This window comes from Notamacropus eugenii, chromosome 5, assembly GCF_028372415.1.
Source record: "Notamacropus eugenii isolate mMacEug1 chromosome 5, mMacEug1.pri_v2, whole genome shotgun sequence".
NCBI classification, from domain to species: domain Eukaryota; kingdom Metazoa; phylum Chordata; class Mammalia; order Diprotodontia; family Macropodidae; genus Notamacropus; species Notamacropus eugenii.
The window spans coordinates 131,353,903-131,376,492 of record NC_092876.1 but is presented as its reverse complement, the minus strand read 5'-3'; the positions used below and the strand labels follow the sequence as shown (position 1 = coordinate 131,376,492).

The 22,590-nt window shown below is 43.0% G+C and overlaps 1 protein-coding gene across 4 annotated transcripts in view; it reads left to right on the top strand.

Annotated features, from left to right (window-relative positions):
• Nucleotides 1–2,517: 2,517 nt before the first annotated feature.
• The window catches only part of DNAJB13 (DnaJ heat shock protein family (Hsp40) member B13), a 30,354-nt gene continuing 10,281 nt past the window's right edge, over nucleotides 2,518–22,590 (top strand). For 2 of the 4 annotated variants that reach the window (XM_072610887.1, XM_072610885.1), the window contains exons 1-7: nucleotides 2,524–2,678; nucleotides 8,622–8,725; nucleotides 9,010–9,171; nucleotides 12,314–12,471; nucleotides 17,313–17,426; nucleotides 20,055–20,168; nucleotides 21,605–21,681. In XM_072610887.1, the coding sequence (XP_072466988.1) occupies nucleotides 2,611–2,678; nucleotides 8,622–8,725; nucleotides 9,010–9,171; nucleotides 12,314–12,471; nucleotides 17,313–17,426; nucleotides 20,055–20,168; nucleotides 21,605–21,681 (797 nt within the window). In that variant the 5' untranslated portion in view covers nucleotides 2,524–2,610. Of the gene's footprint in view, nucleotides 2,679–8,621; nucleotides 8,726–9,009; nucleotides 9,172–12,313; nucleotides 12,472–17,312; nucleotides 17,427–20,054; nucleotides 20,169–21,604; nucleotides 21,682–22,009; nucleotides 22,406–22,590 lie in introns of those variants that run through there. The other 2 variants (XM_072610884.1, XM_072610886.1) reach the window with 2 other exon arrangements.

Genomic DNA, 22,590 nt, shown 5'->3' with positions numbered 1-22,590 from the left:
CCAAGTGTCCCTGGCATCATAAAATTTTTTTATCTTTTTCTCTTTTGTCATTCTTCTAGCCTTGCTTCCTGGGACTTTGTGTTAGGGCCAGGATCTGTGCATTTCTGGTAGTCTTGTTGTAATCTTGTATAGTCCTGGCTTGTGTGATCTGAGATTGTGATGTTACATACATTAAGTACTGATTGATGTGTTTCTTAATGATCACAGGACAACATGAGTCAGAATGTTACAAACTTTCAGCTGACCTGTGCAGTCACATCAAGGACATGGTTTGATTGCTGCCCTTCTGGAATTTCCAAGCTCTACATCCTAATTTGGATTAAGGTACCATAGTTGCAGACTTGTCCTAGTTTCTAAAAACTGAAAATAAGGTCCATAGGTTTTGCAACCTATATTAGATCCTCTGATAGCTCCAGGAGACAGTAGTTGGCCCCAACCCCTGCCATCTAGCAGAAAGGCTCAATAGATTTAGAGCAACCATATTGCTGGCCCAACTCTGTTCTGCCCTTGGAGCTGGGTCTATGGTCTGCTCTGTGAAAGGAGTGGACTTCAGTCCTAGACCTGTTCTGAGACTGGGCTTGAGTCTACAGTCTGCTCCGAGCAACCTAGCGTTGATGGTTTTGCTTATCTGTAAGTACTTTGCAAATACAAAAATTCACCTAATTCACAGACCTGAATGTTTTGGAGAGAAGCTCTCAGAGTCTGTAGATGGACATAACAGGGATTGGTTAGTGGATCATTTTGGGAAGAAGGGGAAGTGAGAGGCACACAGGAAAACTAATACATTTTTCATGAGGGAGAGAGATGTGGGGTGGTATCAAATCTTTCAACTTATAGCATAAGCATGAGTGTGGGAGTGTGGCCCCATGACGCCTCATGAATCCACTTGGGTCAGATGGCCTCCTCAAAGTTCTTCTTCTTTCCAGTGACTGGAGGCAAAGAGGGAAGTGACTGATGACTTATCCCATCTCTGTTCTCTAATCTGGCAGCCTCTTCCTGCCCTTTGGAGTCAGTGATGAGGTGGTGAGAGCTTGCACCAGAGGGGTGGTAGTGTCAATGGAGAAAAGGAAGCATATTCAAGAGATGTTGCAGAGTTGAAATCAACAAGCCTTGGCAACAAATTGGATAGAGGGGGGTGAGAGATAGTGAAGAATTCAAGATGTCTCCTAGGTTGTGAGCCTGAGGGACTGGGAAGATACTGGTACTCACTATAGTAATAGGGAAGGTAGGAGGAGGTGAAGGTTTAGGGGGAAAGATGAGCTTAGTTTTGGACATGCTGAGATGTCTACTAGACACCCAATTGGAGATGTCTGAAAAGCAATTAGGGAAGTGAGAATGGAGGTCAGTAGAGAGGTTAAGGTAAGATGGATAGATCAGCATAGAGATGTTAATTAAATCTAAAAGAGCTGATGAGATGACCAGGTGAAGTAGTATAGAAGGAAAAGAGAAGAGAGCCCAGGACAGAACCCTGTGAGACTCCTACAGTTAGAGGTAGACTGTGGTTGAGAACCCAGCAAAGGAGACAGAGGGGGAGTAGTCAGATAGGTAGAAGAAGAACCAAAAGAGTGATGTCTCAAAAACTTAGAAAGAAAAGAATGGGAAGGAGGAAGAGATAATTATCAGCATCAAAGGCTTCAGAGGTCAGGAAGAATAAGAATTGAGACACGGCCTTTGGAGTTGGTAATTAAGAGATCATTGGTAACTGTGGGATAGAACAGTTTCAGTGGAATGATAAGTGGAAGCTATGAATGGTATAAATAAGTAAAGATCAGAGAGAGTGATTTATAATAAAACCTGAATTCTCCACCTTCCAACATATGTGTATATATGTACACACACGTATGCGTGCACACACACATACACACACGGTTTCTCAAATATCTTGGTGCAGTGTTAAGCTTTAACGCTTACTGTCTAGGAAATTAATAAATTTTAAATTGCACTAAGAACTTTGGGACTCACTCTATCACATATTAATGATATCAATAGCACAGGACAAAAATGAGGAGAAGGGCTGTGCTTCTGTTCCTCTATCCCTGGACCAGTAGCACATATAAGGACTCCTCTAGGTCCTAGGCAATTTGTGCAACATTTTACCAGGTTGTGTGACGTAGAAAGTGGAAGTGATCACTTTGATACTGCTTAACTCAAAGGATTCTCATGAAGAAAGTACTTTGTAGCCCTTAAAGGGCCTTAGAAATGACAGTTGTTGTTATATTAATTCCATTGCTGTTACCATCTGTTTGGCTGGACATGAGGGCACAGATTAGCCATGGGCTTCCCTGCCTAAGGGCTCCCTAAGTAATTTCTGAGCAGGGCCATCCCCTCTTGAATGGGGCCCCAGGACTAGAGTCACCTACTCTTGTTTCCTCACATCCTGCACCTTAGAGTGGGGCAGGGTGGAAGGAGTAGGGCAGATGAATTTGGGGATAGGAGTCCCAGGTGAACCCAGCATCTCTGCCCTAGAGAAATCAGGAAACAATACAACTCCCACAGTGCCCTGGGGTGGTTGCCATTGGCAACAAGAGAACACAGTGTAAACAGCCAGGCTTGGATATTCCCTGAAGTTGTCTCTTGCTCTTCTCTGGCTCAGCAGAGTCCAGTCTAACCATGGGTTTCGATTACTATGCTGTGTTAGACATCAACAGAAGTGCCCAGGACGCAGAGATAAAGAAGGCGTAAGCTGGGGACAAAGGGAATCTTCTGTCCTACCTCAGCCTCCCTCCTCCTCTCTCTCCCCCTTCCCCTCCTCTATTCTCTTCCTTTTCCTTTAACCCTTCAATTTCTTATCTTCTTCCTTCTATTTTCCCTTTCATTTTCCTTACTGATTCCGCCCCCTGCTCCTTCCTCCTTGTTTCTGCTCTGTCCTTTCTTCTCCCTCCCCCACCTTCTCTTCCCCTTCCTTCTCCCTCCCCTTCTTTCTCCTTCCCCTTTACCCCTCCTATTTCTTTATCCTCCCTTTTCCTCCCTCCCCTTCTGTCTTTTCCTCTGCCTTCTTTCCCTTCCTTTTCCTCCTCCCCTTTTTGTTCTACTCCCTTTTCCTTCTTATCTTTCCTCTTTCCCTTGTTCCCCTTTTTCCTCTCCTTTCTCCTTCCTTCATATTATATCATTTTTCTCTTCCTTTTGACGTTCTCTGCCCTCCCCTTCCTTGCCTGCTACCTCTCCTCTCCTTTGTCATTCCTCTTCCATCCCATTTTTACCCTCTTCTGGTCTACGTTTGGCTTTCCAAGAGATAGGGTGCCTGGTTTTGTGCCCTGGTTCCATTGGATCTTCTCCCCTCTCCTGTTTCCCTACTTCTTCCCTTTTTCTGCATCTCTGAATTCTGTCTTTCTTCCCATTCTCTAGGTTTGAAATGGGAGAAGATGGGTCTCTAGTTCTATCCACCTATCCTGAGGATTTAGGAGTGGCCAAATGATGCAGCTGCCAAGACTTTTTGAGAAACTTCTCTCAAAGCAGAAGGGGGGAAGGGTTAGTTTTTTTCTCTTCCCCCATTGACCCAAGCAGGGGTATGAGTGGGATGGAGATTGTTGGGGTTATGAATTGGGGAGGAAGATACAGAGATTATTTCAGGGAGAGACAACTTGGTACTGAGGTAAAGGGATGACTGATGACTACTATCAATTTTAAACGAGAGCCTACTTGGGAAGGATTTCTAAAGAGTTTGGGATAATGACCTGGAGAAGAAACCTGAGGCTTGCAATCAGGAGGCCTGGATTCTTATCTTGGCTTTGGTGCTAATTGATAACTTACTTTTCTCTAGGTATCAGCATTCCCATCTGCAAAATGAGGGGTTGGACTAGGTGGTCTCTAAGACCCCTTCCAGCTCTGACATTCTTTATTCTAAGGTTCCCCGTAGCTCTGACATTCTCTAAGGTCCCTTCCAGCTCTTAACATTCTACATTTTCTGAAATTTTTAATTAGATAAGAATTTACTGAGTACCTCCATATACTACTTCATATAATGATCTTATCTCCCACAGATTTAATTACCAGCTCTATGCTGACGATTTTCAGATCTATTTATATAGACCTAACCTTTCTCCTAACCTCCAGACTTGTAAATCCAACTGTTTATTGAACATCTCAAAGTGGGCATCTTAAACTCAGTATGTCCAAAACTGGACTCATCTTTCCTCCCAAGTACTTCTCTTCTTAACTTCCCTATTACTATGGAGGGCATCACTCCACAATCTCTCCCCGCTCCAGCTCATCCTCCACTCAGCTGTCAAATTGATCTTCCTAAAGCACAAGTCTAACCATGTTACTTCCTTATTCAATTATTTCCAGTAGCTCCCTTTTACCTCCTGGATTAAATAAAAAATTCTCTGTCATTCCAAGCCTTTGTAATCTGTCCTCTTCCTACCTTTCTGATCTTCTTACATTTTACTCCCTTCTATGTACTCTGATACAATGACACCAACCTCCTACCTGTTCCTTGCACAAGACATTCTAGCTTCCATTACTGTACCCCTTATCTGGAATTCTCTTGCTCCTTGTCTCCACCTCCTGACTCCACTGGCTTCCTTCAAGATGCAGCTGAAATTTGACCTTCTGCCAGAGTTGTCTCCTGATTCCCCTGGATACTGGTGCTTTCTTTCCTCCTTTGATTATCTTGTTTGTTGTTGTTCAATTGTATTTGCTAAAATACTTTTAGTAAAGTATTATGAGAGTTAAGCTCCAGTGGCATGATCTTGAGGCCTTCATCCTCTCAGATACCCTGCAGTTTATCAGTATTCTTCTTAAAATGTGCCCAGGGCAGAGCATATAGCAGGACTGTCATCTCCTTAGCACTCTCTCAATGTGAACTTGATGGGGTGCTTGTGCTTGGACCCCAGCCCTAGGACCATATATCTCCCCAGTCCAAGACACTATCTCTGGCAATATCTCATGAGTGAGCCACAGGGAGGAAAACTATCTCTCCCTGTTATAAGAACAAGCTGACCTCTTTAGAATTTTCCTTGTGTGAATAGGCCTATTTTGTACCCAGCAGGACTATCATGTCCTGATTCCCTCAATTACCATATACAATCAAGACATCAAGCTATAGCCGTCAACTCCCAAGGCCACGGGACATCCAACAGGACAGCTGCGCCAGTAATGAGTGATGTACCTGTGCCCAAGGTACAGAAACTGTATGTTCACCACCTAATCAGCATACTTGGCACACAACTTAGTCAATTTTTTCTATATAAGTTTTAGCATCATCCCTATTAGGTTGCAAGTTCCCTAAAGAGCTCTGCTGGCCTTTATTAGTGTTATGATAAATTTTTTGCCACTTGACTGGAAGACTGCTTGAGTCTGTGAATTCTTTCCAGATGACTCCACTCTGAACCTCAATAGTTTTGGGATCCCTGCACCCCTAAAACTTCATCAAACTGAGATGTTAATACCTTGAATAGCACATTCTAGAACTGTTCAAGGAAAAGAAGAAAATTTCATTGATGGCTTGTTCAATTTCTTTTTCTGAAATGGGATTAAGTATTTTATTTCCTCTTCTACTAATCTGGGCAATTTAGATTTTTTAAAATATTCATCCATTTCACTAAGATTGTCAAATTTATTGGATACAGTTGGGCAAAATAGCTCCTAATTACTGTTTTGATTTCCTCTTCATTGGTAGTGAATTCACCCTTTTCATTTTTGATGCTGGTAATTTGGTTTTCTTTCTTTTTTCAAAATCAAATTAACCAAAGGTTTATCTATTTTATTGGGTTTTTCATAACCCAATACCAGCTCTTAGTTTTATTTATTAGTTCAATAGTTTTCTTAATTTCAATTTTATTAATCTCTCCTTTGTTTTTCGGAATTTCTAATTTGGCATTTAATTAGGGATTTCTAATTTGTTCTTTTTCTAGCTTTTTTAGTTGCATGCCCAATTCATTGATCTCTTCTTTCTCTCTTTTATTCATGTAAACATTTAGAGATAAAAAATTTCCCCTAAGAACCACTTTTGCTGCATCCCATAAGTTTTGGTATGTTGTCTCACTCTTTTCATTCTCTTGGATGAAGTTATTGATTGTTTCTGTGATTTGTTGTTTGATCCACTCATTCTTTTGGATTAAATTATTTAGTTTCCAATTAATTTTTAATCTATCTTTCCGTGGCCATTTATTACATGTAATTTTTATTGCATCATGATCTGAGAAGCATGCATTTAATATTTCTGCCATTCTCCACTGGATTGTGAGGCTTTTATGTCCTAATATGTGGTCAGTTTCTGTGCAGGTGCCATGTACCCCACCCAGAAAGGTATATTCTTTTTTATCCCCATTCAATTTTCTCCAGAAGTCAATCATATCTAACTTTTCTAAAATTCTATTCCTCTGCTTAACTTCTTTGTTGTTTATTTTGTGGTTAGACTTATAAAGTTTTGAGAGGGGAAGGTTGAGGTCCTCCACTAGAATAGTTTTGTTATCCATTTCTTCCTGTAGCTCCCTTAACTTCTTCTCTAAGAATCTGGATGCCACACCACTTGGTACACATATATTTAGTAGAGATATTACTTCATTGTCTAGGGTGTCCTTTAGCAGGATGGAATTTCCTTCCTTATCTCTTTTAATTAGATTCATTTTTGCTTTGTCTGAGATCAGGATTACTACTCCTGCTTTTTTTTTTTTTTACATTAGCTGAAACATCATATATTCTACTCCAGCCTTTACCTTTATTCTGTGTGTATTCCTCTGCTTCAAATGTGTTTCTTGTAAACAACATATTGTAGGATTGTGGTTCTTAATCCACTCTATTATTCGTTTCTGTTTTATGAGAGAGTTCATCCCATTCACATTCACAGTTATGATTACTATCTGTCTTTTCTCTCCATCCTGTTTTCCCCCAGTTTATGCTTTTCTTTCTCCTTTCTTCCTTTCCCTCCTCACTAGAGTTTTGCTTTAGACCACCACCTCCCTCAGTCTGCCCTCCCTTCTATCAGTCCTCTCCCTTTCTTCCCCTTTTCCTTTACTACTTCTTTTCTCCCTGCTATCCATCCCCTCCCTTTTCTTTCCCCTTTCCTCTCCTACTTCCTATAGGGTAAGTTAGATTTCTATACCTAACTGATTATGTTATTTCCCTCTTTGAGCCAAATCTGATGAGATTAAGGTTCAAACAATGCTCACCTCCCTCCCTTTTTTCCCTCTACTTTAATAGGTTTTTCTGCCTTTTCATGTGGTGTAATTTACCCTTGTCTGCCTCCTCCTTTCCTCTTCTCCCAGCACAATATCTTTTTACCACATAATTAGATGTTTTTATCATCACAAAGTTAACTTACACCCATGCCCTCTGTCTATAGACATTATTATTATGACACTAAATGTCATAATAACAATTCTGTTCTCAAGAGTTACAAGTGTCATCTTCCTTTGTAGGGATGCAAACAGTTTGCCCTTATGAATAACATGTTTCTTTTTCTTTTCTATTTGCCTTTACCTTCCCTGCACCCCTAAAACTGTATCAAACTGAGATCTCATTTGCATGACTAGAACGGTTTAAGGAAGAGAAGATAAGTTCACTGGCCCATAATTTTCAGACTCTTTGCCTTTCTCCAGTCTTATGACACCTCTTCCAGTTTCTCTGATGTTTCAGATATCACTGACAGTAGTAGTTCATCTGGGCCTGATGACTTGAATTCATTACAGGCTGCCACTATAGCCCTCCTTATCCTGGGAGTCAGCTCCTGGATGAGCCATTAGTCACTTTCCCTGTCTGGACCTCAGTTCCCTCATCTGTAAAATAATGAATCGATTAGTTTCCTCCTTCCAGTTCTAAATCCTATCATCTTGGAATATACTGTTTGGATATAGCCATGTTCCCTGAGCCCCCTTCTCCCATTGGTGGGTATCTTCTGGAACCTCTGTTTGGAATGAGGACCAAGCTTCATTCTCTGGACTTCGCCATAATGCTCCATTGAAAATGTCTATTCCCCCATTCCCTACTCTCCCACTTTTCACTTCCCTTTTATGTGTTCGTCTTTCCCATTAGAAAGTAATATTCCACACTACAGTCCTCATAACTCTACAATATAGGGAAAGAAGCACATTTTCTCAACTCTTCTCCCAAACTAATCTGGGTCATTGGAATTACATGCCAGTTCAGTTTTGTTTTATTCTTTCTGTCTGCATTACTGTAGTCATTGTCTGGGTTATTTTCCTGGTTCCATTTCCTTTACTTTTACTAGTTCAGGTAAGTCTTCCCATACTTCTCTGAATTCTTCATATACAAATGATTTTATGTCTTATACAAAATCAGAGAAGGTCAGATTTTATAGCTAATAGAAGGTCATTTCTGGGGACTAGAGTAGCTTGGGAAGTCTTCCCAGTGGAGGCGAATCTGAAAAGATGGAGAAAATTCGGAGGGAAATAATTTCTTGAAGGAGGGCAAGGAAGTCCTTTGTGATGAACTGATATGAGGCAACAATAGTCTGGTCTTGACATGAAGATTTGGAATCAGGGAACCTGAGTTCAAATCTCACCTTTGACCTTTATTGCCTGTGTGACCTTGGGCAAGTCTCTTAAACTCTATGGACTTTAGTTTCCTCATCTATGAAATGAAGAGCAGGTGGTCTGTGAAGGCCTTTACAATTCTAAATCTATTGTCCTGTGATTATTGCATTCTCTTTTCCCTTCCAGGTACCGGAAACTAGCTCTAAAGAACCACTGGTTAAATGCTCAGGATTCAAATTCAGCAGAGCGTTTTAAGCAGATAGCAGAGGCCTATGATGTGCTGAGTGACCGTAAGTGAGGAAGCTTTGGAAGCCAGAGCATGGGTTCAGGAGCTAGGGGACTCCTTGGGTCTATATGGGCCTAGTATATTGGAAATAGCATCTCCAATTTGAACTCTAACAACTGTAAGCTGTATGACTTTGAACAAGTGTTTCCTTTCTCCTGGCCTGTCTCCTCTTCTCTAAAATGGAAATGATGATATTTGCTTTACCTGCCCCACAGAATTGTGAGGAAATCACAGAACAAACCTTAAAGTGCTAAGAAATTGTGACCTTGTTGACCTCTATCCTCACAGCTATAAAGAGAGCCATCTATGACAAATTTGGAGAAGAAGGCCTGAAGGGTGGGATCCCACCTGAATTTAGCTCCCAGGTGACATGGACAAAGGGTTATGTCTTCCATGGGGATGCCAATAGAGTCTTTCATGAATTCTTCGGGGGAGACAACCCCTATAGCGGTAAGAACTCAGCCCCCACCACATGCCCTTCTTCATTCTCTACCCTCAGATCAATCGCTTGCCCTGACATAATAACACTGATGCCTCCAGGCTTTAATGCTTTGGCTATGAGCAAGTCATTTCACTTTTTTTGAGCCTTAGTCTTTTCTTCTGTTAAATGGAAATAATAATCCATGTGCCATGGTGATGGGAGCAGAGCACCTTGTAAAGCAATAAAGTGCTATAGAAATGGGAAATATTGTAATTACAGAATTACAAAATATCAAGGATGATCTAGGGCAAGGGCTCTTAACCATTTTGGCATCATAGACCCCATTGGCAATCAGTCTGGTGGTGTTTGTAGAACCATTGTCAGAATAATGCTTCTAAGTGCATTAAAATAAAATACACAGGGTTACAAAGGAAAGAAGTTATTTTGAAACACGCTTATCAAAATATTCTAAACACAAGTTAAGACTTCTTGCTCTAGGCCAAATCCATTATTCAACAAATGAGGATCCTGAGGCCCAGAGAGACTTAGTGACTTGCCTAAAATCACAAAGCTAATAAATATCAGAACTGGAATTGAAGTGCAGATCTTCTCACTCCAAATTCAGTTCTCTACACAGGGCTCTGTCTCCATCCCAGACTCTAAAAGCTGAGTTGTCCTGTCTGGCTTCTCAGAACCAATTCCTCCTTTGTCTCTATTGTTCTCCCTCTGCCTCTGCCATTGTTAAAACTCTCTTCTTGGGCCCTCTCTTTCCATTCTATCAAGATTCCGGCACCATCTGACTTCCCAAGACCCCTACTACAACCCTACTAGGGTCTGGACTCTAGGAAATATCATAAATCTTAGAATTGCTTCTTTCTCCTGGGAGGAGAAGTGCTTTTGTATCATCATAGGTTGTCATAGCTGTAAAGGGACCATCAAAGTTTTCAACTTTGTGTGGTCTTTGCCAACCTCTCTGGGCTTCAGTTTCCTCATTTGTAAAATAATTTGATAAAGGAGTAGGTGCAATTCTATTATGTTTGGATGTTCTCAAGAGAAGAAAGGGAGAGTGAGGAAAAGGAAAGTATTGGGAGAGGAGTAAGGGAGAAAAAGAATGGGAAAATGATCTCACATGAATGGGATAAGCAAAAAGGATAAGACAAAGCAGATGACACTTGAACCTTTCTCTCATCTGAACTGGTTAAAGGAGGGAAAATATACATACATATACAATTAGGTACAGAAATATATCTTACTCTGCAGTCAAATAGGAAGGAAAACAGTTAAGGGAAAAGTTGGAAATAAGACTTCAGGGTAGATTTAGTAGGCATTAGTTGAAGAAAAACAGTCCCTTAAAGGGGTAAGGAGAAAAAGAGAAAGAAAAGTAAAAGAGATTTAAATGGAGAGAAAAACACAGTTAGCAATCATAACTGTGAATGTGAATGGGATGAACTCACCCCAAAAATAGAAGAAAATGGCTGAATGAATTAGAAACCAGAATCCAAAAATATGTTGTTTACAAGAAATGTATTTGAAACAGAAAGAGAAACAGTTAAAATAAAGAGTCTCTTTTCCAGGCTAAACATTCCCATTTCTTTTAATCGATCCTCATATGACATGACCTTGAGGTCCTTTAACCTCCTATGTGCCCTTTTACAATGTCCTTGCTAAAACATGGGCCAGAACTAGATACAGATTCCTAATGTGGATAAAATCTTCCCTAAGACATTGACTAGCTGTATCACCCTAGGCAAGTTGTTTCTCCTCTCTGTGCTTCAGGGTCCTCATCTGTTAAATGAGGGTATCAGATTTGATGGCCTCTAAGGTCCCTTCCAGTGCTAAACCTATGCTCCTAAAATGAGAGCAGAATGTAGTGAGACTGTCACTTCCTTAGTTCTGGGCACTATGAATCTCTTTAATGAAACCTTAGATCACATTAGCTTTTTTTGTCTACCATGTCCTATTACTGACTCATATTGATTTTTTAGTCCCCTACATCTCCCAAATCTTTTTCATAGAAACTGTTATCTAGCTGTGTTTCCCCATCTTATACTTTAGAAATTTTTTTTAACCAAATAAAGGACTTTATTCCTATTAGGTTTCATTTTACTAGATTTGGCCCTTCATTCTAGCTCACTGACATCCTGTGGAATCCTGTCTCTATATTCCAATGTCCCTCCCTTATCATTATGATGCAAACAGATTTAATGGGCATGCCTTCATGCAAATTACTGATTAAAATATTACAACACAGTATCAAGGACAAATCCTTGGGGTATTACATTAGAGACCTCTCCCCAAGCTGACCATATCCCCCTTAATAACTATTCTTTGAGTTCTTTCATTCACCAAGTTCCAAATCTTTCTAACTGTATTATTATCCAGTCCATATCTCTTCATCTTGTCCATTAGGATAGTATGAAAGAGACTTTGCCAAATACTTCACTAAAGTTTAGGTGTGCTGTTCCTACAATATTCTCATCTACTCACCAATCTAGTTACTCTGTCAAAAACATAAGTGAGATTACTCTGGAAAGTTGTTCATGAAAACATCTCTTGTAGTGATTATCATGTTCCTTTCTCACTAACTTATCTCCTTTCTAATATATTCTAGAATTTCTTCAGAATTCAGAATTAAAGCCACTGTCCTAGAGTTTTCAGAGTGTACCTTCTTCCCTTTCCCTCAGCCCAGGCAGAACCTTGGCTGTGAAGTGGACTATAAATGTAGAGCAGCGGTAGGGAACCTGTGGCCTTTAGCCACATGTGGCCCTCTAGGTCTTCAAGTGAGGTCATTTGACTGAATCCAAACTTCACAGAAGAAATCTTCTTAATGAAAGCATTTGTTCTGTAAAATTTGGGTCTAGTCAAAAGACTGCTATTGAGAACCTAGAAGGCCACATGTGATTCCCCACCCCTGTGTAGGGTATGGATTAATGGATGTTAATAGGATTCAGGACTAGGAGGTAGGGGTTGAATCCTTGGGTTTGCAGGCCTGTGGGTTTGGTTGGTGTGTATAAGAAGGCTTGGGACCAGGGAATGTGGGATCATTGTTGTCAGCATTATAGAACTTTGGGTTCTAGACCCATAGGTCTGAGTTGGGGGTGGGGGATGTATTGCTGACCCCATGTAGGACCAGGGGCTATGGCCGTAAGCTTCTCCCGGCCCCTTGGGCAGAGTTCTTTGATCCTGATGGCAAGGACGTGAACTTGAACTTTGGGGGCCTTCGGGGCCGTGGGATCAAGAAGCAGGACCCTCCCATCGAGCGAGATCTCTACCTGTCTTTGGAGGATTTGTTCTTTGGCTGCACCAAGAAGATCAAGATCTCCCGAAGGGTAAGAACCCCCAAGGCCTCCCGTGGCTGCTAAACAGCCATTCTGCCTGCCCTTAACCACCCTGGGAAGGACTTAGGTTTCTCAAAGAAGTCTGGAGCCTAGAACCTAAGATCTGGATGGACCTCCTAGCCCAAGGTCTCCCACCTGATGGAGGGGTCACCTAGCCTCTTCTGAGATACCTTCCCTGACCTCTCTGGGGACTCCTAGGGCAGCCTTCTCCAATGTAGGACAGCTGTGATGATTGGAAAGTGCTTCCCCATAATGAGCCAAGATCTGCCTTCTTGTGACCCCTCCCTTCTCTCGCTTCCCTCCCCCCATTGCTCCTATAGCAACACAGTATAACAGAAAGAGCACAGGATTTGAGGTCAGAAGACTTCTCAATTCTGCTTCTCAGTACTTGTGTTACCTTGGGCAAGTCACTTCCACCTCCTTGGGCCTCAGTCTCCTTCCCTCTCCCCAGACTGGGCATTGCCCTAGGGCAGTGAACTGTAAACATGAGGGATCATAGGTTTTCTGCACTGTACACTCCCCTGGTTGCCATTAACATCTGCTTTGCTCTGCCCTTCTCCACATGGCCAGTGAAAGATAAGGGCCATCCCTAGAGGAGAGTAAAAGTCCTGCTGTTGCTGCCTAGTGGCTTGGGCTGCCCAGTAGGATTGACCTCTTTCACTGAATGCCCCTACTGACCTTGGTAATTGTCAGCCTTCACCACCACATGCCCTTCCTAGTCACCATTTCCATTTACTCTTTCAATGCCTCCCCCACCAAATGAATACTCCATTCAGCTGGTCATCTCAGCCCTATGGAGAAGGAGATTTCTATCTCACGTTCCTGTTCCTCCTTGAGGTTCAGTATTATTGGCCAAAGATTATCTACCGCTTCCCCTGCTATCCCTACCCCAACCATGCCCTCCCTTTCCTCTGTACCTGAAACTCTTTCCTTTATGCTAGAGCTCTTCCTCTCACGCTGCCTCTATCTTCCTGTGCTCTCACCTGGTCCCCTCCATACGTCCCTGCATCCTTAGCCATCCTTTCATTTCCTGGCTGCTCCTTCTCTCAACACATTGGTCCAAAAGATGAAATTGGCAAAATTCTTCCTCCCACTTCCACCTACAGACTGCCACTGGGAAGAGGGACAGCTTGGCATAGATAGTTGGGAGAGTTGGACTTGGAATAAGAAAAACCTGGGTTCAAATCTTGTCCCTGACAGTAGCTGTTTAAACCTGGGCAAGTCACTTTCCCTTCTTGGGCCTCAGTTTCCTCATCTGTAAAATGAAGGGGTCAGACTTGCTGGTCCCTGAGGTCCTTCCCACCTACAGGTCTATGGGATCATAGATTGTGATCACTAAGCAAACACTCCCCTTTTGAAGTTGGCTGATCTCTCTGCATCACCCCTGGTTGCATCCTTGGTGCTACTCTCTACTTTTCTCCTGGTCACTCTCTTGCTTTTGTTAAAGACTTTAGTATCCAACTTGTCATCTTCTCCAGTATTAACTTTTTAAAAATACAAAACCATAAATCATGTTATTTTATTCAGTCAAAAAACAAACAGGTTGCTGTAAAAGATGGCTAATGATTTAAAAGTCCTTACAAAGTATAAAAAGTCTCTTCATAGTGGAGAGGGGCCTTCACTACAAGATGGGTTCCACCTTGTTTAGTCACTTGGATTTCTTTCGGGCCTATCATATGTTTCATAAACTCCTTTCATTTTCAAATCAGCATTACTTCAGTTTGGCAGAGGTAATTTAGATTGACTAGAAATGGATAATAACTAAATTTAAGGTTTGCAGTATACTTTATATGTAATCTCATTTGATTAGATTCAGTGTGTGTGTTCCTCCTTTGTTGCTGAAGAAGACCATGCTATCAGAGAAATGATGACATGACTTGCATTTGACTTTGTTTTGAGTGAGGGAGGGCTGTGCAGGTCACCAGCCTCACTTCTCTTCCAGAGCCATCTGAATACAGTGACCAGATATTCATCAGGATGACTAGAGATGACCCAGGATGAGGCAATTGGGGTTAAGTGACTTGCCCAGCTAGTGAGTGTCGTGTCTGAGGTGACATTTGAACTCAGGTCCTCCTGACTCCTGCACTGGTGCTCTATCCACTGCACCACCTAGCTGCCTGATTAGATTAAAAACATCACTGAAATTCCCCAACCCCATTCCCTAATCCTTGATTCAGCAGATCATAAAACATTGAATTCATAAACTTCTGAAAGGCCATGGGAATATCAAGTAACCTAAATAGAATAACCTGGTATTTATGCAGGCTATGTCAGGTCTGAAATTATAGAATAACCTGGTATTTATGCAGGCTATGTCAGGTCTGAAATTATCCAATCATTACCTATTTACATTGGGATGAGGTTATATGCCCCCTAGACATATGATCTGTAATGATCACTGCCTCTTCCCAATTCAGCATCCACCATGATGTCACTTCCCACCCTCTGTCCTCCCAGTTCATTAGACAGCCTTACCCAAGACCATGATGCCATTATGATCCTGAACTCTGAACTAGTTGTAAAGATTCTTTCCCACTTTTCTGCTTCCCTCCTAATCTTGGTTGCATTGCCTTTGTTTGTGCAAAACCTTTTCAATTTTATGTAATCAAAATTATCCATTTTTCATTTCATAATGGTCTCTGTCTCTTGTTTGGTTACAAATTTCTCCATTCTCCATAAATCTGACAAATAAACTCTTAGCAAGGATGCTCCCCTAATTGTTTATTGTATCAACCTTTGTACCTAGATCATGTACCCATTTGGACTTTATTCTTGTGTATTCTGTCAGATGCTGGTCTATGCCCAGTTTCTGACACTCTTATCCAGTTTTCCCAGTAGTTTTTGTCAAACAGTGTCTTATCCCAGAAGCTGGGGTCCTACTGTGTCTTGTGTACCTAACCTATTCCACTGATCTACCCCTCTATTTCTTAGCTAGTACCAAGTGTAAACCTTTATGTAGTCGTCATAATCTCCTTCTCTTCTCGCTTTTTTCCCTTCATTGTCCTCGACCCATGATTCCTTGCCACTACTCATATCCTGCCATCCCTGTCCCCTGTACCACCTCTACCATCTGCCTCTGCTGGAGGATGTCTCTTGTCATCTCTGTGAATGGACAGCTTCTTCCAGATCTCCTGGCTGCCCCTCAAAATCAACACCTCCAACACTGAACTCATCCTTTTCCTTCCCCTCCCTCAAACTTGTTTGTGACCTGTTGCTGTTGATGGCACTCAAGTTCATAACCTTGTGGTCATCTTTGAGGTCTCCCTTTCTCTCACACCCTAGCCAAGGTGTTGCCAAGCCTTGTCACTTAGGTAACTGGGTGGGACAATGCTGGGCCTAGAGTCTTCCTGACTCTTCTTTTGAGTTCAAATCTGACCTCAGATACTTACTAGCTATGTGACCCTTGGAAAGTCACTTAACCCTGTTTGCCTCAGTCTCCTCATTTGTAAGATGAGCTGGAGAAGGAAACAGCAAACCACTCCAGTATCTCTGTCAGGAAAACCTCAAACGGGGTCAGGAAGAGTCGCACACAACTGAAGAATGACAGAACAACAGATCAGCGTACCTCCATAGCATCTCTTGCAGCAGTGCCTGCAGCCAGACTACACAGACATTTACTAGCTGTGTGACCTTGGGCAAGCCACTTGCCTACTGTCTGCCTCTGTTTCCTCATCTGTAAATTGGGGGCAGCATCTGTCTCCCAGGGTTGTTGGGAAGATCCAATGACATAGGATTTGTAAAGTACCTTTGCTAGTTATTTGTTGTTACTATATGATTACTTCTCTCTGCTCAAGTGGTCACTAACCTGTTTCCAGCCCTTATCACTTCTTGCCTGGACTATTAAAAGTCTCCTAATTGGTCTAGTGTCTTCCTTTTCCAATTTCTTCTCTATGAAGTTGCCAAAATAATCTTCCTAAGGCATGGATCTTATCATGTCACTCCTCTGCTCAGAAACCTTCAGTGGCTCCCTATTGCCTCTGGAATAAAATGTAAACTCTTCAGACTGGCAGTCACAGCCTTCCACAATCTGACTACAGTCACCTACCTTGTCAGTCTTATTTCAAGTTACTCTCCTTCGTGCATTCTGTGCTGCAGCCAATCACACATGCTAACCATTCCCCACTTTCAATATTCTCCATCCACATCTGCATTTGTTCAAGCTGTCCTTCACGTGTGGAGTGCACTTCCTTCTCATCTCTACCCATCAGAACCCTCCTTTTCCTTCAAGAGTCAAGTCAGGTACCACTTCCTACAGGAAGCCTACTCGGATTCCTCCAGCTGCCCATGTCTCACCCTTCGCAGGCACCTCCCTTATCTACTTAGCTCTGTACATATTGTATTCCCCCATAGAATGGGTGCTCTTTAAGGGCCATCCCCAGCACATAATAGGCCCTTAATAAATATTTGTTGAGTTGGTCACAGGTGAGAGTGTGGATGGTTCATTAATGGCTCATCCCCCCTGCCAAGGACATAGCTCAGAACCCACATCCTGCTGGAACTGAGGGAAGAAAGACTGAGCTCTGAGTGATTCTTTGTCATCTCAGGCCATCCCATCTTTGTCAGGTTCTCCCAGATAGCCTCTTCGAACTCTGGGGCCCCTGGGAAGTTTATTTGCCCCCTTGAGAAACTGAGACCCAGAGTGGGAAATGACTTTCCCAAAGTCACAATGCCAGTTAGGCCAAAGCCAGGACTAGGGCCTGGGACATTCTTCTCTAGTCTCCGCTTCCTGGTTTAGGCTCTGCTCTCCAGCTACCTGGGGAAGATCTCAGTCTGGTCCACTTGTGGAGGACAGAGAGGCCCTGATGCACCCCTTCCCCACTGTCTTCCTCCAGGTAATGAATGAAGACAGATTCACATCCACCATCAAAGACAAGATCCTGACAATTGATGTCCAGCCAGGCTGGAGGCAGGGAACCCGAATCACTTTCGAGAAGGAAGGAGACCAGGTGAGGCAGAGATAGGATAGAGACAGATCTTCCATGGCCTGGCCCTAAAGGAGCCTGCAGTCAGGGAGGAGATGTCATCTGTCACATGAGGGACCTCCAGTGTCCCCTGCAGCATCATTCTGACAAGAGTCTTATGAAGGAAGTCAGGGTAACAGATGACAAAACTGAGGCTCAGGGATCTCTAACATCTACCACAGTCAGAAATCATATTTGAACCCAGGTCTGGTCCAGTCCCAGATTCTCTCCACTACATTTGTTGCTTCCCTATACAAATCATGAGGATACACAGAAAGGGGGTGGGGTGGAGAATAGAGAGGGCAAATGGAATTAATAACAAAGAGCTTGGATGGCACTAACCCATGCCCAGAAAAATCCCCACTCTAGTCCTCTGATTGATGTCAAACAACATAAGTCTGATCCCTCTAACCTGATGGCCAGCTATCATGCACTCCCTTGAACCTTCTTTCTTCTGAGCTAAATGGCTCCCTCCTTCCTTCAGCTGATCCTCTTATGGCTTGACCTGGTTGTCCTCTTCTGGATGATGCCCACGCATATCAATGTGCTTTCTAAAATGTGGTACCCAGAACAGAACTACTGATGTCATCTGGCCAGGGCAGAGTACAGTGTGATTATGACCTTGTTGCTGGAAACTCTGCATGGAAACTTGGGCCAAAGACAGCATTAGCTTTTTGGCTACCATATTAGATCACTGACTCATTGAGTTTTCAGGCCACTAAGACCCTGAGATCTTTTTCAGGTGAAATGCTATTTAAGTTTTGCCAGTCATCATCTTGTGGAGTTGATTTATTTGAACCCAAAAGATGTTATATTTATCGCTATTAAATTTCAACTTCATGGATTCACTCCAGTTTCTTTTTTGCATCCTATATGTTATATATTATCTAATGTTATATATTAATGTGAGATGTACAAATTTAAACATCTCCTTTCCAATTGTTCATGTGAACTATCTGTGCCCCACTTATGGTAGAGCCTTCTGAGCTTCTATTGATCTGATTGTTGTACCATGATACCAATATAATGATGTTATCTTGAAGAATGAAGGACAACAATCACTAGATATTATTCCTAGTTTTGTGTCATTTGCAATTCTGAGAACGCTATCTTTCTTTTTATTAAAATCATTAATAAAAATAATAAGTAGCATAGGACCCAGAATAGATCCCTCGTGTATTCCACTGGAGACTTTCTTCCAAGGTGACACTGAATTGTTGTGTTCTGAATACATGCAGTCATGCTCCTGTCTAGCCCACATCTCTCCATCTTCTCCACAAGAATAACACTTGAAGGTATCTTTTAAACATTTTCCTAAAATCTAAGTAAATGATTAAAAAAAAGAAATAGAGTAAGTTTGGCATGACCTGTTTCTAATGGAGCCATGCTGGCTCTTTGGGATCATCTTTCCCTTTTCTAAATGCTCATTAACCCATCTGGCATTCTATAATTTTCCCAGGATGCCAAGTCAAGCTCATTGGCCTAGAGACTTTGCAGTTTCCATTCCCTTCCCTTTTTTGAAAATCCCGACACCATTTTCTCTTGTCCAGCCCTGCAGCGCTTCCCATGGTCTCTCTCTGCCAACTTTCCAAGGACCCTGACAGTGGTTCACCAGTTCACCAACTGCACCGTTCATTTGGGCCACGTGACTTGGATTCATCCAGGGGAACTCAATGTCTGCTTACTATTGCCTTACTTCTCTTGGGTTTCAGTTCCCTATTGGCCATTTTTATTCTATCCCTTTAAGCCCAAAGGTCATTGCCCTTGACAGAAAGCAGAAGCAAACTGGGAATCCCACAAACCTACCTCCTGTGCTGCTGTTGCTCATTACTGACCATTTCCAGCTCCTCTTTCCCTCCAGTCCTATTCCATTTTTGGTCCTCCTCTTTACTGTAGTAGAACTAAAACCACCACCACCAAAAACTCCTTTGGGTTGTTTTTTTTTCACCCCCTCACCCCTTCCCCACCCCGCTCCATACACACAAAAGGACCCAGACCAGGACATATTTTTGTGTTCATTCTGCTCCCCTTGCCCCAGTTCCTACCTTCTATAAAAGTCTTTTTAAAATCTAAGAGAACTGAGGACTTCTCTGTGCATCCACCTTCTTTTCTTTACACAGTTCTGATTTCTTTTGCTCATCAGAATTGGTTCCCTTTGTGTCTTCGGGATATCATTTTTTAATTTCCCAAACCTCCTGGGCTGGTTTCTTGTGTATAATTTTAGTCTGTGGGACCCTACCTAGGCTTCCCTTTGAAATCCACTCTCCTCAAATCTAAGGTATGTGTCCAGACTAGACCTGGATTTCCTCTCCTCTATAACAGACTCATATGGAGTGGTCACTTCCCCCAAGGTACCCATCATTTCCACCCCAGCAATTACTTCCTCTCTGTTAGTGAGAATTAGACCCAGTGTAGAATTTCCCTTTACTGGTTTTTCCAGCTTTTGAAGCTCCCTGGGGGGTGGGAGTGGGGGAAGGGGCACAACTTTTAGAACAAGGATTGGGAGAAATTCACCTGGCACTGACTGGTAGGGGAGGAACCCTGGTCAGTGGAATGACTTATGTTCCTCATACTCAAAACCTCAACCCTCTTCCCACTTCCTTCCTTGCCTAGGGCCCCAACATCATTCCAGCTGACATCATCTTCATTGTAAAGGAGAAACTGCACCCTCGATTCCGGAGGGAAGATGACAACCTCTTCTTCGTCAGCTCTATCCCCTTGGGCAAGGTGAGCCAAAGACCCACCACCAGCCCAGGGCTGCTCTCCCCTAGACCATGAGACAGCACCTGTAGACACAGGGTCTTTCAGCCTGAACCCTCCCTAGCCCATAACTCAAGTCTGTATACTCTGTGGGGACTTTTAACTCTGGAAGCAGAGGCCTGGGTGAGAATCCTGGTTCTGCCCTTGTCGCCTCTGTATCTTTGGCCGAGTCACCTAACTCTCCTGGCCTCAGTTTCCTCATCTGTAAAATAAGATGGCTGGATGAATTGACCTCTAAGATCTCTTCTGGTTCAATGCTGACTTCCATTTTCAGAGCACATTCCACTTTACAAAAGCCTTAAGATGAGTAGTGCTAGTATTCTCATTGTCCCTAATTTATTTTTTAAAAACGAATTTATTTTTAGTTTTCAGCATTTGCTTTTATAAGATTTGGAGTTCTAAATCTTCCCCCCTTCCCCGCCTCCACTTCTCCCTCCTCAAGATGGCATGTGATCTGATATAGGCCAGCTATCACTGTCCCTGAGTTAGAAGACAGTTGGGGCTCAGACTGGGATAGTGATTTGCCAAGGCCACACAGCGAATCTGTAGCAAAACCAAGATGAGAATTCAGGTCTCCTCACTCTAAGCACTATACTGTCCTACCTCTCAAAATCATTTCCTTTTGTAGTAGAGTCCCGGGCTTTGAGGCATACTTGCTTTGTGACTGAACTTGGACAAATCATTACTGCAATCCAAGTCTCAGTTTTCTCATCTTTAAGATGAGGATCAGTTAACAAGCATTTATTAGACACTTAAAGGCAGTTCTTGTGGCACAGTGAATGTAGTTTTGGGCCAAGAGTCAGGAAAACCTGAGTCTAACTTCAGCCTCAGATACTTCCTAGTTGTGTGATCCTAGACAAGTAACCTCTGCCTCAGGTTCCCCAGCTATCAAATGGGGGATAACAGCCACCTCTCAGGGTTATTGTGAGGACCAAATAAGATATTTGTATAATGAAAAAAAGCACTCACCACAGTGCCTGGCACATAGTAGGCACTTAATAAGAGCTTATTCCCCTCTCCCACTTACTATAAGCAAAGGATGACAGGGTGACAGTGAGTCTTGCACTATTCCCAGGGCTCATGTGAGAAAAGTGCTTTGTTAATTTTAAAGGACCATAGAAATATGAGGTATTACTGGAAACTTTGTTCCCTCTCCCCCTTTCTAACCCACATCCCTTCCTAACTCTGCCCACCACCTGGGAGGACTTGGATCATCCTCTCCTTTGGCTCAGCCCACAGTCCTAGTTGTTATGTACCTCCTGTGCACAGCAGGAAGCTTGAGGCCTCATTGGAGGTCACACGTGGTGAATCCAGGAACATAACCCAACCCCAAGACCAGGGTGTTGAATATGGGCCCCTGATGCTGGAATAACAGACCTCCTTCTACCCTCTCTTCATGGAAGGCTCTGACCTGCTGCACAGTAGAGGTGAAGACCCTCGATGATCGTCTACTCAACATCCCCATCAATGACATAGTACAGTGAGTGGACTTTCTGGGGTGGGACCTGGTGGGGTAGTATTTAGTTTGGGAACTGGGAGAAGAAAGGAGCTGCCCTGTCACTAACCTCATTCTCCCCTATCAGCCTTGGATCCTCCTCTGGGCCTTCACACACCTGGTCAGAGGTTCCAGGCTCATAGAGTTTCTGGAGGACCATTGCCCTGGCTCTTCCATCCTTTTTCTAAAAATACCGTTCAGGTGGCCCCTGGGAAGTACCAGAGCCTGCATTGGTCAGAGAGCCAGGAATTGGAAGTGACCTCAGGTCCTGTCACCTCTCTTGCTATCTGACTCTTCTCTCACCTCTGTCTAGTCCCAAGTACTTCAAGAAGGTGCCTGGTGAGGGAATGCCATTGGCCTCAGATCCCACCAAGAAGGGGGATCTCTTCATCCTCTTTGACATCCAGTTCCCCACTCATCTCACGCCCACCAAGAAGCAGATGTTGAAGCAGGCGCTGCTGACGTGACATTTAGCCCCCACCCCCTTCCCTGGAGGCCAGACTGAATATACACAGGGAGAAAAGGGGCCTGAGGATCTCCATGTTGGAATATGGGGGAGAAACCAATACCTTTAGTGGAGGTGGAAATGGGACTGTGGGCCTTCTGAGGCCTGGGCACAGAAGGATCATGAAGGAACACAGTGGTGGTAGCTCTGGGTGATAGGGAGGAAGCATGTTCTCAAGTAATAAGATTTCAGCTTGGAAATGAAGCATTCTCCTTTTCATACGTCGATTGTAGCCATGGGACCACAGGTCAGCCCCATAGGGGTCGTTCCATTAGCATCCAGGAGATCAGGATGAGTTTTTTTTTTTTAAAGTAACTTTTGAGAAAGGGCAATTAATCATGACAACGCTGACGCCTTCTATCTATTCAGAATTTCATATTTTTCCAAGC